Source organism: Pleurodeles waltl, chromosome 3_1 (assembly GCF_031143425.1).
Source record: "Pleurodeles waltl isolate 20211129_DDA chromosome 3_1, aPleWal1.hap1.20221129, whole genome shotgun sequence".
Classification (NCBI taxonomy): Eukaryota; Metazoa; Chordata; class Amphibia; order Caudata; family Salamandridae; genus Pleurodeles; species Pleurodeles waltl.
The window spans coordinates 1,932,546,469-1,932,565,468 of NC_090440.1; the positions used below are offsets into that span (position 1 = coordinate 1,932,546,469).

General features: G+C 45.6%; 1 protein-coding gene across 1 annotated transcript in view; it reads right to left on the reverse strand.

The window, feature by feature from the left end:
- Positions 1 to 1,853: 1,853 nt before the first annotated feature.
- The window catches only part of PROCA1 (protein interacting with cyclin A1), a 29,520-nt gene continuing 12,373 nt past the window's right edge, over positions 1,854 to 19,000 (reverse strand). The window contains exons 3-4 of the mRNA XM_069226191.1: positions 10,997 to 11,131; positions 1,854 to 7,491 (exon numbers count right to left, since the gene is read on the reverse strand). Coding sequence (XP_069082292.1) covers positions 6,597 to 7,491; positions 10,997 to 11,131 — 1,030 coding nt within the window. The 3' untranslated portion in view covers positions 1,854 to 6,596. The remainder of the gene's footprint in view (positions 7,492 to 10,996; positions 11,132 to 19,000) is intronic.

Here is a 19,000-nt window from a genome sequence, read left to right on the forward strand (position 1 = left end):
AGAGAGCCTCGACAAAGACTAACATGGGCCAGCAACACACAGGATCAGAGAGCCTCAACAAAGACTAACATGGGCCAGCAACACACAGGATCAGAGAGCCTCAACAAAGACTAACATGGGTCAGCAACACACAGGATCAGAGAGCCTCGACAAAGACTAACATGGGCCAGCAACACACAGGATCAGAGAGCCTCGACAAAGACTAACATGGGCTAGCAACACACAGGATCAGAGAGCCTCGACAAAGACTAACATGGGCCAGCAACACACAGGATCAGAGAGCCTCAACAAAGACTAACATGGGCCAGCAACACACAGGATCAGAGAGCCTCAACAAAGACTAACATGGGCCAGCAACACACAGGATCAGAGAGCCTCAACAAAGACTAACATGGGCCAGCAACACACAGGATCAGAGAGCCTCAACAAAGACTAACATGGGCCAGCAACACACAGGATCAGAGAGCCTCAAAAAGACTAACATGGGCCAGCAACACACAGGATCAGAGAGCCTCAACAAAGACTAACATGGGCCAGCAACACACAGGATCAGAGAGCCTCAACAAAGACTAACATGGGCCAGCAACACTGAGTATGAGAGAGCCTCAAGAAAGACTAACATGGGCCAGCAACACTCAGTATCAGAGAGCCTCAACAAAGACTAAGTCAGAGTTGTAGCAGAATCTCAGGGAAAATAAGCCCAGGCTTTCACCACAATGTAGCACCACAGGGTATCCAGGAGCATTATCAAAGAATAAGAGGGCAGAAACATAGAGACTATCAGGCGAGAGCGGAGGGGAACATCAACCGTGAATAATAAGGAACAGCAATGCATTATAACACTGGATTTCAGGTAGCATGAAAAACAGAATAGCAGAAAGCAGCAACATACAATGCCCGAGATCAGCAGCACAGACTACTAAGGAGCATCAACGCACTGTGGTAGAGAGGTTAGAGAAAGGAAAAGCAGCATAACATAAAAGTTCCAACAAATTGAATTTTATGAGTGCAGCAACATAGCCTTAGACAGAGGAAAAACCTGATTGTGAGAAAATAGCTAAAAAGACTTTGAAAACAGTAGAACAGCAGCACGCAGAGGATCAGAATGTAGCAACCCGTGGGATATCTGACAACATCAACACATAGGTTATTAGAAGCAGGCATTTACATATGTAACACCAGAAAGTGGCAACACCCTGAACACGAGCAGCAAAACAGAATATCTGAGAGCTGCAATGCATAGAATAGAGAGAAACAGAACACCATGGAGTCTCACCATATGCACATTATTTGACGACTCACAGTTTATCCGGGTTGAGCAGCATAATTTTAGAGACGACCAACACAGGCTATGAAAGAATAGCAGTACATTTGTATGCTTTCTGCCCTGCTACTCTTTGGTGTTCTGTGTGTGGGTCTCTTTTGGTTTGTGGGGCTGTTTTCAAATAATGTGTAATATGCTACTAGAGCAGCAACACAGAATATCATAAAGTGCAGCACATGACAAAGAACAGCAGCACAAATACCATCAGAGTGAAGTGGAAAGGGAATACTGGAGAGCAGCAGCACACAAAATGAGAAAGCAGGTTTTGCCTGCTGCCAAAGTGCTGCAACAAATGATACCAGATCACTTTATATGCTATCAGAGAGCAGTAAAACACGATACCTAAGGGCAGCTGTGCAAGCTGTCAGAGAGGAGCAACACAATGGCTTTCCTGTGACTTTCATTTGTCTGCTTCTTACCTGTGCCCTAGCTTGTCGATCTTGTGTGAGTCCCGGACTTTACCATTGCTTTTGTTTGCCTGGCTTTCATGCTTCCAAAGCATGTTTTTTCAAGCCTATTTTTATTTTTTGGTTAAGCACTCCAAGAGAGTGCATGTGTTTTCCAGCTTTCTCCCCCATGTACCTCTCTCGCCCTCCACTCCATGTTGCTTTCTGTCACCCAGGTGTTCTTCCTGCCCCTTCCATCTTGCATGTGTTCGTGTCCTCCCTGTTACTTTCTCACTCAGGTGCTTCTCACCCACCTGCTCCAGGTCGCGTTCCAACCTGGTGCTTCCTTTCCATGCCATGCTTTCCTTGTTGCTTCTGTCCCCCAGGCTTTCGAGTTGCTTTCCCCACCAGCTCCCTCCTTCTCTTATACTTGTTGCTTCGCCTGTCCAACCCGTTGCTCCATGTTGCTTTCATCCCCTTTGCTGTCCATATTGCTTCCCCCAAAATGCAATCTCCTTCTCTCTCACCTGATGCTTCTCCTCCCCACCTGCTGCTTTGCTTCCCCCACACACACCCTCCATATTGCTCCCAACACCTGCGCCCTGTGTGTTGCTCCCTCCTGCTTCAAAAAATGTGTTAACCCATGATGGTGCTTGTGCTTACAAAATGATGTGGCGTGCGACAAAGCATCGGGAATGCTATACAACATGGCCAGATACCATTGACAAAGCCAATACACCTCAAATGGTAGATCTATTAGCTTTGCCCATGTTTTTTTTTTTACCTGTTTAAGACAGATCGATACATTAATTAAAAATATATATATAAGTAACTCAAAATCGTTTTTAATGGGGATGAGCTGGCAGCAATTTGTTTTCTGGTCCTCTGCTATTAAAATAAATAAATACTTTTTTTTTTTTTTAAATACCGTGGTTGGGGGAAGCAGCTATGACAACTTGCAGGTGAAGGAAGAAACACACAAGAAAGCAGTGCAAGGGAGGAAATGCATAAGGGCAAGTGCATCATGGTGGAGGAGAAGCACATGAGTGAAAGAGAACACAATGAAGCCTGGCAGAGGGGGAAGAGAAGTACATCAAGTAGAGAGCTGGAAAATATATGCACTCTCATGGAATGCTTAACCAAAAAGAAAAAAGTAGTGCCTGAAAAGTAAGCAGTGGAAGGACACAACTAATGAGCCTATGCTCCATAGGACAGACAAACAAACTGACAGGAAGGAAATCTCATAAAAACTAACAAAAAGCAAGCAAATGAGAGCGACAAGAAGGCCAATCAATGGTAAACCATTGGGTGGGCGTGTAGCCCACCATTGCCTGACAATAGGCTCTTTCTCAACTAGGCAGCTTGTGCTGTCTAACAGAGGAGACCTAAAAACAGAGAGCATCAAGACACAGGATACCTGATAGCAGCAAAACAGAGAATTTTAGCGAGCAGCAACACAGTGCCTGAGAGAAATGTATAATATCAGAAAGCATCAACAAATGTGAAGTATTAACGACCAGCATCCCAGATAATTACTGCGAAGAAAAACCGGCAACAATATTAGTCAGCAGCACAAACAATCCTTCAATGGCAACACTGAATGAAAGATGGACAGAGGTTAGAAACAAGAATTTTAAAAAGCAGCATCAAATACAATACCAGAGAGCAGCAACACAGAGCAGCACAGTATAGACCATTAAGTAACAGCAGCACATTCAAAGATACATAGAAGCACTGCACAAAATATATCCAAAAGAAACAACACATAGGAAATTAACAAGCAAAAGACCCAGATTATTGGAGCAGAAGCACATAACTTCAAAATAGAACAGTACGGAACACCACAGACCAGCAACATAGTCCATGAAAGCAGCAAACGGAATACAGGAAAGCAGCAAAGGTTGTGGTACTAAACAGAATCCACACCCAGTATATGATAGAACAGCAAATAGTCTGTTGTGCTGCTCACTGATAATTCACAAAGATTGGCAGATAGTAAAATATATATAAGAGAGCAGCAACAGAGAATATCCGAGAACAACTGCACAGGCTAGGAGGGTGTAAGACCAACAGCATCTGCATATTGAGAACAGAAATGCGTAAGGTCACAGAGCACCAGCAAATAAAATATGAGTGTAGCAACAAACAGTTTTAGAAAACAGCAGCGCACAGAATGTCAGAGTAGAAACACGTTACCGGATCATAGAGTATCACAGGCAAACCGACAGCAGCAACATAGATAGATAGATAGATAGATAGATTAGATAGATAGATAGATAGATAGATAGATAGATAGATAGATAAATAAATAGATTGATTTGGGGTTTCTGCTATGTAACATTCAGTGTTCGTGTTGCTCTCTTAGTTCCTGAGAGCATCATCAGACAGAATATCATAGAGCAGCAAAACAAAATATCACACAACACAAACACAGAAAAAATGCAATGCCAGAAAGCATTAACAAAGATTAGAGGCGCAAGAGAACACAGTGTCAGAGGGCAGCTCCATATATAATATCAGGGAGCAAAAACACAGACTGTTAGAGACCGCAAAACAGAGATAACCAAATAGCCGCATACATTGTTGGAGTGTAAAAAAAGTTTTAGAGCAGTAACACACAGCCCTTGAGTGTTGATACATAAAATATGGTGAACAGAATATCAGACTACAGCGCACCACAAAATATGAAACGGAAGCAAGACAACCTATTGGAGAGAGCCCAGAATATCAGAAAGAGGCAGTTTACGGAATCCCGAAAAACAGCAACAAACCAGAGGTGCAGCAATACAAGCTACAAGAGGGGAAAAAAGTGTAGACTATCAGAGAACAGCAACACAGGGTATCATAGCATCGCGGGCTATCGTGACACACAATGATACACTGTAGTAACACAGAATATCAGAGTAAACGGAGGGCCTCATTTACAATGGTCTAGCAGCACTGTGCGACCAGAGCGTCACTTTTTTTTATGGTCTGGTGGCGCAGTGTGCAGGCCCATATTTACGGGGCCACGCCAAGCCACCTTGTAAACATGGCCCCCTTTCATGCATAACTGCGTGAAACGAGCGTTCCGTGGGTGTTGCTGTGGGTGTTCCCACACACATGCCATGGAACTTGAGGGGATCTGATGCGTTCCCAGATTTACAAGGCGTGGAATGCATCAGATTCCTATGTCACCTCAGGGGTGGAGTTAACAAAATTCACACAAAGGAGAGACATAACATAATTTCTCCCTGTTTTTTTCCCTCTTTCTATGTGTGCGGCAGAAGGTGGTGAGAGAGTAACAATGCAAAGAATGCCAGAAAAAAAAGAACAGAATACCATCTGGCATCTCAGCAGGATATCAAACACCCACAACACACAGGATATCGGTGAATAGTAACACAAAGAACATAAAAGTGCAACGGCACGCAGAACGTATGAGAGTGGCAGCACAGAATACCAGCCAGCAACAACACAGAGGACATCGATGAACAGCGGCACAGATGTAGCCAGCAGCAAAACGGAGGCTACCAGAGAACAGCAACACGGAGAATACCAAGGAGCCGCAGCACAGAGTAAGGCACCGCGCCACACAACATCAGGGAGCAGCAACACATCGTGTATGCGAGAGCAGCGATTTACCGTGGCAATGCACAAAATACTGCGGGACACCAGTACAGAATGTCAGAGAGCAGCGGCTCCGAACAATATCAAACCTCAACATAATGCGCAGGAGAGCACTGCACATGGAATAAGACAGCAGCCGCGCAGGATGGGAGAGCAGAAACAGTCAGAATATCAGGGCACAACCATGTGTAGTTTGCCATGGAGCAGTTGCACAGAAGTTGGTAGAGCAGCCATACGGAATATCAGAGAGCACCAAGACGTGTTATACCAGAGAGCAACAACACTGGTAAGCTGTGTACTGACGAACTTTGACGTTTTGGCCCATATTTATACTTTTTTTGCAACTACTGTATTTTGTAAGTTTGCGCCGCTTTTGCGTAAAGAAATGGCGCAAATGCGGCGCTAAAAGTATAAATATGGGCCTTTATGTGCTGTAGTTCGCTGGTATATTCCATTCCTGTTTTCTGTTGCTGCTGTCTGACTGCGTTGAAAGTACTTGAGATTCTCTGCATTGCTCCTCCCTGACAGCTTCTGTATTGTGGTTCTCTGATATATGTTGCAGACAGTGGCACCACTGGGTGCAGCAACACAGAGGCTCGGCCAAGTGCTCACTGCAAATGAGGACACTAAGAAATTCATGGAGTCACTCTATGTCCGCTCATTCATGGCTCAGCAGGCATCTGAAGAATCATGGCGTCCCCTAAATCACTGCACCATCAGGCATCCCCCTAGCCATGCCATGGCGCCTCTTAGCATCCCTAAGTCCATGGTGCTACCAAAGTCAACGATGCTACTAAAGTCGTGGCTCATCCGGGCATCCCCCAAGTCACGGCCCTCCATAGCATCCCCGAATCATATGCCACCAAGCATCCCCCAAGTCATGATGCCAAGGTGCCCGCTTCATATTGACATGCTGCCTAATTATGGTAGGATGTGGTCATAATGCCATGAGCATCGGGCTAGCTAGTATACTTCTGCTAAACTTGTCAAGGGATAAGATAAAAATTACAGGCTTCACTCTTGTTGAATGCCCCTTCGGAGGCAGACCAGCCTGTATTGATAGAGTGATATTTTGCCACGTGCCATTGAATTTGAAAGGCTGTACTGCCAGTGCCTGATATGTGACCCATTTCGCCCACTGCTATCAGCCTTTCAGGGGTTACGGCCTATTGGTGGCCCAGTCGACCTCGCCCCAGAATGATCACACTGTCTACCTGAAGCAGAGGATGACTGGGTGCTCAACAGGAGCTCTGTCTCATGCAAGTCACAGCACAGTCTTAAATCCCAAGCTCCTCCCTAGTAGACCTAGCATTCTCCCTCAGGCGCTTCCGTCCTTTTCCAACCTTCCTCCTCTTCTTCTGCCCTTCAGCATTTACAGTGGGCTTCGTTGGAGTTGGTGCCATGGTTTTTTTGGTAGGATGGTTGGTAGTTAGGGTTGCCAGTGTGGACTTGGAGAGTTTAACCTCATCTCTGCCTGGTTCATCATTTAGGACGTCATTAAACACAACCTGTTTCCCTCCTAAATCCAGACTCTGGTCAAACAAGAGGTGCTCCAACTCACCATCCCGAGCCTTCCCTAGGCTTTCCACCCAGGGGTCCTTGTTTGCAACAGGAGGTGTAGCTGACACTACTAAGGATGTCGGGGTAAGATTCTCACTTCCAGGAAGAACCTTCTTCTTCCCTTTCAGCCCTTTCCCCTTCCTACGCTTCTTCCCTTCTTTCTTCTTTTTCTTGTTCTTGCTCTGTTTTTTGCCAGCACTTTCGGTCCTGGTTTCGGAAGTGGTAGTTGGGCTTATTGTGGTCACCATTACTTTCAGAAGGTCTTCTGTGACCTGAATGACCTGTCCAAGTGTTGGAGCCTTGGAAGAATCTGAACTATGCTCCACGGTGATTCCAGGTGGATGGGCTGTGGTTCCAAGTGATCGATCTTTGCTTCCAAGTTGCCCACTTGTGGTTCTGTGTGACTGAGCTGTTGTTCCGAATGGTTGAGCTTTAGTTCCACCTGAGGTTCCAGTCGCTTGTGCTGAATTACTTCCTTGTGGTGGAGTAGAAGATTGAGGGATCTGATTCTTTGAATTGGTTGTCGGGACACGGTCTATTAAATATCCACCATAATCATACAGCACAGGGGGTTGGGGAACTGCGACTGCTACTTTATTGTACCGCTTGCACCTGAAGAAATGAGAAAATAAAGCAAAGGTATTACCAAATAAAGTCATTTTATTCACACACCATTGACGCCACAGTCGCAGATGAGTGCTGTAAATGATTATGAAATATGATTTGCCTTGAGAGTATCTCGATGAAACAAATATGATAAAATGACTATTTGGGTTCTTGTTCCTTTCATGGGGAGAATGTTATCTTTTACTTCTAATGCATGCCAGTCTTTACAGTCCATTGCCTGTACTTCAGCCTGAATCAATTGAAATCCTACACCAGGAAAAAAATGTAGTCTACATTGACAAAAGCAAAGGGTCTTAATGGGGTCATAATGCAAATAGAAGTCAAGTTTCCATGTTAGCTATCACTGTTTACACCAAGCCAATGGGTGGCCTGTTGAGCATGAGGTGGGAAATAGCCATCTGTAAATTGTGAGTTACGCCTGAACCTTTATTAGTAAGTGATGCACTATGTACCATTACATTTGAGAGAAATCTATTTATTGTCTAGGAAAGAAGGGCTGAAGACTTGTTATGTCATCGGACTGTAAAAGACCACAGCCTGTGCAACCATAACAGTTTTAGGGTACTGAAAACACAAACTCTTAAGCGGGGCGCATGATATTGTAGCCAATGGCATGGTGAGTAAATATATCTTCAGAGTGCGTCTAAAGGGTTAAGGTCATCAAGTAATTTAAGATAAATGGAGGGTGTGCACCTGGAAGTACCAATACCACTGGTACCAGTACTTCCAGGATGCAGAAATAATGGACCATTGCAAATGAGCCCCTGAGAAATGGGAAATCAAAATGAGAATCGTTTCTGCACAGATCTGAGTCTTGGATGTTATTCCTCATTATCAAGGTATTTACCTTCTACATATTTCATCTGCTTCTAGTTGCAATGTCAGAGTAGTGGGGGGCACATCAGGTGAGAGATTAATCTTGGCCAGTAACCCCATTTGCGGACCAAATCAGGATTACCCCTGACTTCCTAATGAGGGACCAGTGTCTTAAAATGCAAGCAGGAGTTGATAAGGCACATGTTTTTGATAACTGAATCCATACAGAATCTGAGCTGCAGCATTTTGGGTCATCGCAAATTCTCTATTGATTCTGGGGTGGCATCCAGATATTCATGAGAAGCATAATAAACCCTGTACAGTACTGAGACCATAATCGCTTGTTCCCTTCAAGCGGGGCTCAGCATTTAAATGTTCTCCTATTGGTGTTCAGAGGGGATAAATTGATATTACCAAACTAAAGATCGGTGAGACCAATGTTGCCTGATCGTCCTAAATAACTCACATTTCCTATTTACTTTGGCAACTCAGTTGAAAGAAGATTAGGCTTCTCAGAACATGTTTGTTGGATGGCCCACTGCCCACTACGTGCCCCCCAGCTTGAGAAGCACACCACGCATCACCATCTGACGAGACGATGTGTAAGGCAGCGGGGTTACCACTCGTGTCATATCTTTTAGAAATCAGTCTAATCAGTTCAAATGAGGAAGTGGAATACCAAGCTCATGCATCCTGTTCAATGGGATGGGGTAGCTGATCATTTTGAATGCTGCAGAAAGATCATCTAGTATCGGAGCACCAACAACAGCTGCAAATTGCCTAAGGATGTCTAGAACAAAAGTGACAATCACTTCTATTCTGTCAAATGGACGAACAACAGCAAGTGGGGGTGTAAATGTCGTTCTCCTTTGTAGATGCTTGCAGCTGTTGACATACATCTTTCTCTATCAATTTTACCAAGTGGCATGGCCGGAAATGAGCCTACAATTTGCAACACCATTAGAATTGGTTTGGAACCCAAGCAGAGGAAACTGAAGAGTTAATATCTTTATATAAAATCGTAGGTGTAGCTTTGAGTGGCACAAGATCTTCCTGGATAAGGCTTAAGGGGGATCTTCTGGAATCCAGGTGGCTTTTATATTTTATTACCCCTTCAGCTGGGGAAATAGAAGTGTTTATAAAACCAGACATACTCACTGTGATTACATCTTTGAGTCTTTAGGGCTCTCCACTGTAGCACACAATAATAACTACTACCACAGAGCCAGAAGCTATAGTGCGGATATTGTCATATATTTGTAAGGAGTTTTAAATAGATCATGGTTAGGGTAGTTTCATTTTGAGGCAGCCAGGTTATGTTGCTTGTTAATGAGATGCCAAATTTACTTCTACTGGGAAGAAACTGGGAAGACATTTCTTAGTCTTATGTGAGATTAAAGTCACCTGCTGCTTTCTTTCTAAGCAGTTCTAGGTTTATTCAATTTAAATTTACTGTGGTCACTATTGTAATCTGGGAGAGCTTCGATCTCTAGATCCCATCATCTTTAAATTTTGGAAGGTATGATTGAAAAGCTGTCAGTAGACCGTCCCTCGGGGAGATCTCTCAGAGTGCATTACATTTACAACTCACTTATTTACTGGTAAGATTTCTTGTTTTAAGATAGTTGAACACTATCACATACCAGGTTTCCAGCAGGTCCGCTTTCTCGTTTGTTTATTTATAATGATATAGTAGCTACACCTTGTAAAGGTCACCTACCTATTGTGTTTTTATGTCACTATAGATCATGCTGTGACTGATAATTCCATAAAAATGATCCATACCAACAAACACTACTTCACTCTTTCTGAACCTGAAGAGGCCTCACCACCTGAAGCCCACAGAGAAAGTGCTCCATTAGGTCCCAGTAAACACTAGGATAAAGTTTGAAGTTCTCTGCACAGCCCACGTGACCTTCTGAAGCAAATGGCCAATGTCCGTATATAGGCTCACAGCTCATTACACAACCAACCTCTGCTCTCCTAATCACCCAAACAGCATGTAGATGGATTATACCCAGAGGAAGAATCTTAGGAGTCACGTTAAGAGGCTGTGGCTTGCACTAAACTTGAGGGAACCAGAAAATGTACCTTTTACAGCTCAGCTTAAACAGAAACACTTTATCTGGGAGTGTGATAAAAAAAATACCTGTGTGGTCCCACCATCGCTGATTGGACTATGTGCTAACTCGGGTTTACACCTGCACTCTGACGGGGGCAAAAGAAGATGCTCACTACCCTAGACACGTTCTTCACAAATAAATAAATGTATTGCCAATCTCCAGTGAGAAGTAGATTGACCAAAATGGTAAATAGCGACAATTCAGTGCTGCTGCCAACAGTTTTGTATATTAGGGGTGCTGCCTTCTAAAACCAGATTCTAATATTTGGTAGCTCGAGCAGTTTTACTAGGCTTTAGGCATATGGCCCATTTTCAGATTGTAAAGGACGAACCCTTAAACACTAAGGCGTTCTGTCCCCAAACTGGAAATAAAAAGAGGGCAGTCTCATATTGTGTGTATTCTCACTGTAAACATCTACATAAGGTCGGTTAATCACCTGTTAGAAGATAGATTCTGTGTCCATATCACAGTAGTGTAAGCAAGGGCATGTGTAAAGCAGTAGTGTCTGGGCCTGCAAAGGCTGACCCCGCGTCTCTAGATAACACACTTACCAGCCATACCAGAACCGCTCCACGCACTGCTCCTCATACATGAACTCGAAGCATGGCACCTGGATCACATTGAAGAAGGCTTGTCCAACCACACGCGAGGCTGTGTCATTTACTCTGCGCAAACAGTCCTTCATTCTGGGAGGCAAGGAGAGAGAAAGTTGTGTTACTGCTTAACCATTAGTTCATAATCCATATAGGTTGGTGGAGATACAGACCGGCTACAATTTCCATCAGGCCTGCACCAAAAGACACCCATAGAAACATGGTGTATTCCCAACTACAATTCCCATGAAGTGTAGGAAAAGGAGATGCATCAGAGTGATGCAATGGGAGAGCCAGCATATTCGTTTGTGCACAGAGGACCACAAACCCAAGCAGGGATGATGGAAGGATTAATGCTTTGACAGGACGCAGGAGGAGTACCAGCGTCTTTTCCATGTAATAGAGGGACGAATACTGAACACATCCGCGCATCCTCTTGCCCTTCACATGACGCAGACTGGACAAATAAATCATTGCACTGGCATCAACTATACTAGTGAGGAGACACCACTGAAATAACGTACCCCAAGTAAGAGCCATACTCCACTACCACAACATGTTTCAGACTGGAGTACATGCAAATATGCAAACATAAGTAGAAATAAAAAACAAACAATAGGAGGTACTGCTGATACTATGAAAATATACCAGTAAGCTAATAAAGTGAGTTTTGATTTTAATACCCCCTCCATTACAGGTAAGCTCACAAGAATGCCATTTCTGGTGCGATCACTTGGGTGGCGCACATAAGATAACGAGTAAGAAACACTAGGTCACACTGGATTTAATTGTTAAATCCTCTTTTCCTTTTTGTTTTAACATCCCATATCCGTGACATTCGGAATGGGTAGGTTACCAGGAATGTATGCCGTCGTGTTAGCTTAAGGAATTTTTGGTGTTTACCACATTCAAGAGTTCTGACAGTACCTAAAACATCATTGTGGGCCTGAGGAAGAACTCTTTTGAACCCTTTCCCGCACGTATGAGGTTGAAACGTGTTGGCACACAATACGCAGAGCATTCCTTGGCACTGTGGATGCTGTACATACAACATATTTGATGGATGTGTAAGGTGACATGAGACCCTTGCCCTCATGGGACTATATTAATTGTTACAGCAATTATAATTGCTAAGATCAGGACATTGTCTGCATCAAACGTCACCCACCTACATTATATGTTTTGTATGCTCAATTTGTTTTAAATCTTTATGTTGTTGTGGATTTTTTTTTAATGATGTGTTCCGTGTCAACTGGTTTTACCTACTGTGCTGATAAAATAATTTTGAAATGAATTGGGAAAGTAATAAGATTTAAGACTTTGAATGAACTCTGGGTGTGGGGAATTGAATTAATTGTGACCATTTAATACGAGTATAGGATTATTTTTTGCATTGACTTTGATGTGTCCCTCCCTCAAGGGCCTTATCTGGACCTCCCCCGTTTTACTACAGTCCTGAAGCAAGGGCAGCATAGGGAAGGTCTTGTCAGGATGGCACTGCGATCTTAAATAATCATGGTGATTTTCAATCATTTTCCTTCACTTTCTAGAAATTGCCCTTCCTCTGTCTTTTAATACCCAGTTTAAACTTGAGCACTGAGTAGATTGTTCTCTTCTTTTTATCTACTTTTTGTGTCTTTTAATTTTTATTGTTTGGGTATGTCTTTAATATACACATATTTTATTTAATCTGCAAAAATACTATTGAAAATGTTGGGGAAAAGCAATAAGTCTAAAAAAAGAAATCAAAATCTGAAAAGCTGCCTAGAGAATCATTTACCTGAAGAGCCACTCTAGTCACCCTTTAGACAAAGGGCACGTTGAACCACCCATAATACTCTGGTGTTTGTGGTACAGCCTGAGCAAAACATTGATTTGTAGCATCCCAAGCAATGCATGACAGCAGTGTTGGCCCTCAACATTATGAACAGGTATAGAAAAGAGGCTGGGATTGCACAGCACCTTGTGCATGGGAAAGTGCTGAGAATCACCCAGCAAGGAGAGAAGAGGGACTGGAGGGAAGGCTACTGACATCTTCCCATTTTGCTGGAGGTGTCCACCGTGGAACAGTGTGTGTATGTGGGAGGGAGCTGGAGAAAGTGTTGCACAAATTCCTTGTGCATGTACACATTCAAAAAATGTTTAAAGAAGTTGGCACCTGTGTGCCTCTTTAGTGGCATAAAGTAAAATGATGCCCCCCGCAGAATGTGAAGAGGGGCTCCTGAGTCTCCCATATCTGAAAGATAGTCTTTATTGTTGGGCAGAATGTGGCCCCTCTGGGGGTTTTTAGGGCCCCTGAAGAGGTAGGGAGGGGGCACTGTGTGTCACAGGGGCTGCAGGGGCCTGTGTTACACCTTTTGCCTTTCTAAATAATAGGTACTTAGGCCTCTATTTATACTTTTTTAGGGCCACATTTGTGTCATTTTTTGACGCAAAAGTGGCACAAACTTACAAAATATAATTGTATTTTGTAAATTTGCGCCGCTTTTGCGTAAAAAAATGACAGAAATGTGGCACAAAAAAGTATAAATATGGGCCTTAGATTGTGGCCTGTTTGCTCCAAATAAAAATGACCTACTAGGTTCTTTGCAACACATGGAAACCCAAATAATCAATACAAACAGCAGGTCTCTGAGTGATAGCAGCAGGACTTTCAGGATGCTGACATGGAAGATCATCTAAGAAAGAATGGTGTCAGAACTTGCATATTTATTCACTCATCTACCTCTACATTCCTCTCATTTAGTTAAGCACCATTCCGGAGATCTGCCTGTAAACCTACATGTAACTCATGCTTAAGTGTACATGTTCTGTGAGCGATGGATTAAAGCTTGTACTTTTCTGCCATGCTTGAACTGTTCTGTAGAGGATGAATGAAAGATTGCACTTGCTGCCTTGCTACTACCATGCTGTCTTGTTTTATGAGGAACCAAAGCTTGCACTGCACTGCTTGATGTGCTGTGTACTTGGTGGGAAAAGCTTGCACTGCGCTGCTTGATGAGCTGTGTCCTTGATGGGAAAAGCTTGCACTGCGCTGCCTGATGTGCTGTATCCTTGATGGGAAAAGCTTGCACTGCGCTGCCTGATGTGCTGTGTCCTTGATGTGAAAAGCTTACACTGCGCTGCCTGATGTGCTGCGTCCTTAATGGGAAAAGCTTGCACTGCACTGCCTGATGTGCCGTGTGGAAAAAGCTTGCACTGCGCTGCCTGATGTGCTGTGTCCGTAATGGGAAAAGCTTGCACTGCGCTGCCTGATGTGCTGTGTCCTTGATAGGAAAAGCTTGCACTGCTGCTGCCTTATGTGCCGTGTCCTTGATGGGAAAAGCTTGCTCTGCTGCTGCCTTATGTGCTGTGTCCATGAAGGGAAAAGCTTGCACTGCTGCTGCCTTATGTGCTGTGTCCGTGATGGGAAAAGCTTGCACTGCTGCTGCCCTATGTGTTGTGTCCTTGATGGGAAAAGCTTGCACTGCTGCTGCCTTATGTGCTGTGTCCGTGATGGGAAAAGCTTACATTGTGCTGCCTGATGTGCTGTGTCCTTGATGGGAAAAGCTTGCACTGCGCTGCCTGATGTGCTGTGTCCTTGATGGGAAAAGCTTGCACTGCTGCTGCCTTATGTGCTGTGTCCGTGATGGGAAAAGCTTGCACTGCTGCTGCCTTATGTGATGTGTCCGTGATGGGAAAAGCTTGCACTGCTGCTGCCTGATGTGCTGTGTCCTTGATGGGAAAAGCTTGCACTGCGCTGCCTGATGTGCCGTGTCCTTGATGGGAAAAGCTTTCACTGCGCTGCCTGGTGTGGCGTGTCCTTGATGGGAAAAGCTTGCACTGCGCTGCCTGATGTGCCGTGTGGGAAAAGCTTGCACTGCGCTGCCTGGTGTGCCGTGTCCTTGATGGGAAAAGCTTGCACTGCGCTGCCTGATGTGCTGTGTCCTTGATGGGAAAAGCTTGCACTGCCCCACCTGATGTGTTGTGTCCTTGATGGGAAAAGCTTGCACTGCGCGCTGCCTGATGTGCCGTGTGGGAAAAGCTTGCACTGCGCTGCCTGATGTGCCGTGTCCTTGATGGGAAAAGCTTGCACTGCGAGGTCTGGTGTGGCGTGTCCTTGATGGGAAAAGCCTGCACTGCTGCTGCCCTGTGTGTTGTGTCTTTGATGGGAAAAGCTTGCACTGCGCTGCCTGGTTTGGCGTGTCCTTGATGGGAAAGGCTTGCACTGCTGCTGCCTTATGCGCTGTGTCCGTGATGGGAAAAGCTTACATTGCGCTGCCTGATGTGCTGTGTCCTTGATGGGAAAAGCTTGTACTGCGCTGCCTGATGTGCCGTGTCCTTGATGGGAAAAGCTTGCACTGCTGCTGCCTTATGTGCTGTGTCCATGAAGGGAAAAGCTTGCACTGCTGCTGCCTTATGTGCTGTGTCCGTGATGGGAAAAGCTTGCACTGCTGCTGCCCTATGTGTTGTGTCCTTGATGGGAAAAGCTTGCACTGCTGCTGCCTTATGTGCTGTGTCCATGATGGGAAAAGCTTACATTGCGCTGCCTTATGTGCTGTGTCCGTGATGGGAAAAGCTTACATTGCGCTGCCTGATATGCTGTGTCCTTGATGGGAAAAGCTTGCACTGCGCTGCCTGATGTGCCGTGTCCTTGATGGGAAAAGCTTGCACTGCTGCTGCCTTATGTGCTGTGTCCGTGATGGGAAAAGCTTGCACTGCTGCTGCCTTATGTGATGTGTCCGTGATGGGAAAAGCTTGCACTGCTGCTGCCTGATGTGCTGTGTCCTTGATGGGAAAAGCTTGCACTGCGCTGCCTGATGTGCCGTGTCCTTGATGGGAAAAGCTTTCACTGCGCTGCCTGGTGTGGCGTGTCCTTGATGGGAAAAGCTTGCACTGCGCTGCCTGATGTGCCGTGTGGGAAAAGCTTGCACTGCGCTGCCTGGTGTGCCGTGTCCTTGATGGGAAAAGCTTGCACTGCGCTGCCTGATGTGCTGTGTCCTTGATGGGAAAAGCTTGCACTGCCCCACCTGATGTGTTGTGTCCTTGATGGGAAAAGCTTGCACTGCGCGCTGCCTGATGTGCCGTGTGGGAAAAGCTTGCACTGCGCTGCCTGATGTGCCGTGTCCTTGATGGGAAAAGCTTGCACTGCGAGGTCTGGTGTGGCGTGTCCTTGATGGGAAAAGCCTGCACTGCTGCTGCCCTGTGTGTTGTGTCCTTGATGGGAAAAGCTTGCCCTGCGCTGCCTGGTTTGGCGTGTCCTTGATGGGAAAGGCTTGCACTGCTGCTGCCTGATGTGCTGTGTGCTTGATGGGAAAAGCTTGCACTGCACGGCCTGATGTGCTGTGTCCTTGATGGGAAAAGCTTGCACTGCGCTGCCTGATGTGTTGTGTCCTTGATGGGATAAGCTTGCACTGCACGGCCTAATGTGCTGTGTCCTTGATGGGAAAAGCTTGCACTGCGCTGCCTGATGTGCCGTGTCCTTGATGGGAAAAGCTTGCACTGCTGCTGCCTGATGTGCTGTGTCCTTGACGGGAAAAGCTTGCACTGCGCTGCCTGATGTGTTGTGTCCTTGATGGGAAAAGCTTGGACTGCACTGCCCTATGTGCTGTGTCCTTGATGGGATAAGCTTGCACTGCTCTACCTGATGTGTTGTGTCCTTGATGGGAAAAGCTTGCACTGCTGCTGCCTGATGTGCCGTGTCCTTGATGGGAAAAGCTTGCACTGCACGGCCTGATGTGCTGTGTCCTTGACGGGAAAAGCTTGCACTGCGCAGCCTGATGTGTTGTGTCCTTGATGGGATAAGCTTGCACTGCACGGCCTAATGTGCTGTGTCCTTGATGGGAAAAGCTTGCACTGCGCTGCCTGATGTGCCGTGTCCTTGATGGGAAAAGCTTGCACTGCTGCTGCCTGATGTGCTGTGTCCTTGACGGGAAAAGCTTGCACTGCGCTGCCTGATGTGTTGTGTCCTTGATGGGAAAAGCTTGGACTGCACTGCCCTATGTGCTGTGTCCTTGATGGGATAAGCTTGCACTGCTCTACCTGATTTGTTGTGTCCTTGATGGGAAAAGCTTGCACTGCTGCTGCCTGATGTGCCGTGTCCTAGATGGGAAAAGCTTGCACTGCACGGCCTGATGTGCTGTGTCCTTGACGGGAAAAGCTTGCACTGCGCTGCTTGATGTGTTGTGTCCTTGATGGGAAAAGCTTGCACTGCACGGCCTAATGTGCTGTGTCCTTGATGGGAAAAGCTTGCACTGTGCTGCCTGGTGTGCTGTGTCCTTGATGGGAATAGCTTGCACTGCACGGCCTGATGTGCTGTGTCCTTGACGGGAAAAGCTTGCACTGCGCTGCCTGATGTGTTGTGTCCTTGATGGGATAAGCTTGCATTGCATGGCCTAATGTGCTGTGTCCTTGATGGGAAAAGCTTGCACTGCGCTGCCTGATGTGCTGTGTCCTTGATGGGAAAAGCTTGCACTGCTGCCTGATGTGTTGTGTCCTTGATGGGAAAAGCTTGCACTGCTGCCTGATGTGTTGTGTCCTTGATGGGAAAAGCTTGCACTGCGCCGCCTGATGTGCCGTGTCCTTGATGGGAAAAGCTTGCACTGCACGGCCTGATGTGTTGTGTCCTTGATTGGAAAAGCTTGCACTGCGCGCTGCCTGATGTGTTGTGTCCTTGATTGGAAAAGCTTGCACTGCACGGCCTGATGTGTTGTGTCCTTGATTGGAAAAGCTTGCACTGCGCTGCCTCATGTGCCGTGTCCTTGATGGGAAAAGCTTGCACTGCTGCCTGATGTGTTGTGTCCTTGATGGGAAAAGCTTGCACTGCACGGCCTGATGTGTTGTGTCCTTGATGGGAAAAGCTTGCACTGCGCCGCCTGATGTGCCGTGTCCTTGATGGGAAAAGCTTGCACTGCACGGCCTGATGTGTTGTGTCCTTGATGGGAAAAGCTTGCACTGCGCCGCCTGATGTGCCGTGTCCTTGATGGGAAAAGCTTGCACTGCACGGCCTGATGTGTTGTGTCCTTGATGGGAAAGGCTTGCACTGCTGCTGCCTCATGTGCCGTGTCCTTGATGGGAAAAGCTTGCACTGCGCTGCCTCATGTGCCGTGTCCTTGATGGGAAAAGCTTGCAGTGCTCTGTCTGTACCCGTCTTCTGAAGGAGGAAAGCTTGCACTGTTTCTACTCAGACTGAACAAGTCCTATGAAGAAGGAGTAATTTCATTAGCGTTGCCCCCTCTTATGACAAAAAGTATATATTGTATCTTGTGACACCAGTAAAAAAACATTTTGAGCTCTCCCACATAATTTTCACAATTTGAATGTAGGTCTAACAGGTTAACAAAGTGAGAATATAAAGTGATAAGGGACGAAACCTTACCCATACTATGGACCACTAACTAGGAGAGGGTACAACAGTGAACAGTAGTACACTCAACTGCTCCCCCATGCCACATGTGGAAGCCATCGATGAAGCATGCTCACGGAGTGCGACGTTCATCATCCAATAGGAGTTCAACAATTAATGGTAATTCCTGACAGGTTGGATATTTTTCCGGAAGTGTTTAATTTTTGTATGTTTATGACTATTTACGGAAAATGTACAAGAACCTTTCCTACTCCTCTCACTCGCTCTTTCTGTGTGTTAGCTTCCGATGTTGTACGTGTGATGCATGTGTGAAAGAAGCGGGTAATGATCCTCCTGCTACTGGCACCGGCCCTTTACTTGTTGTCTTAGGAAAGGTTGCGTTGCTGCTACCACGCTGTACATTTCTTATGTTGTGAAGTTCTTTATAACATTTTCCACTACATGAAAGATACAACAATTTGCATTGCCAACGCTAGATTTAATTCATGATGTGAATGAAATAACAAACCTTCACAAAATATGTGAGCAGAATTTACTTTTGGTTTTCTTTGTAAAACAAGCAGTTTTTTAAATGGGCTAGAAACAAAGTGCCGCATCCCTCTTCTGAGCCTCTCCGT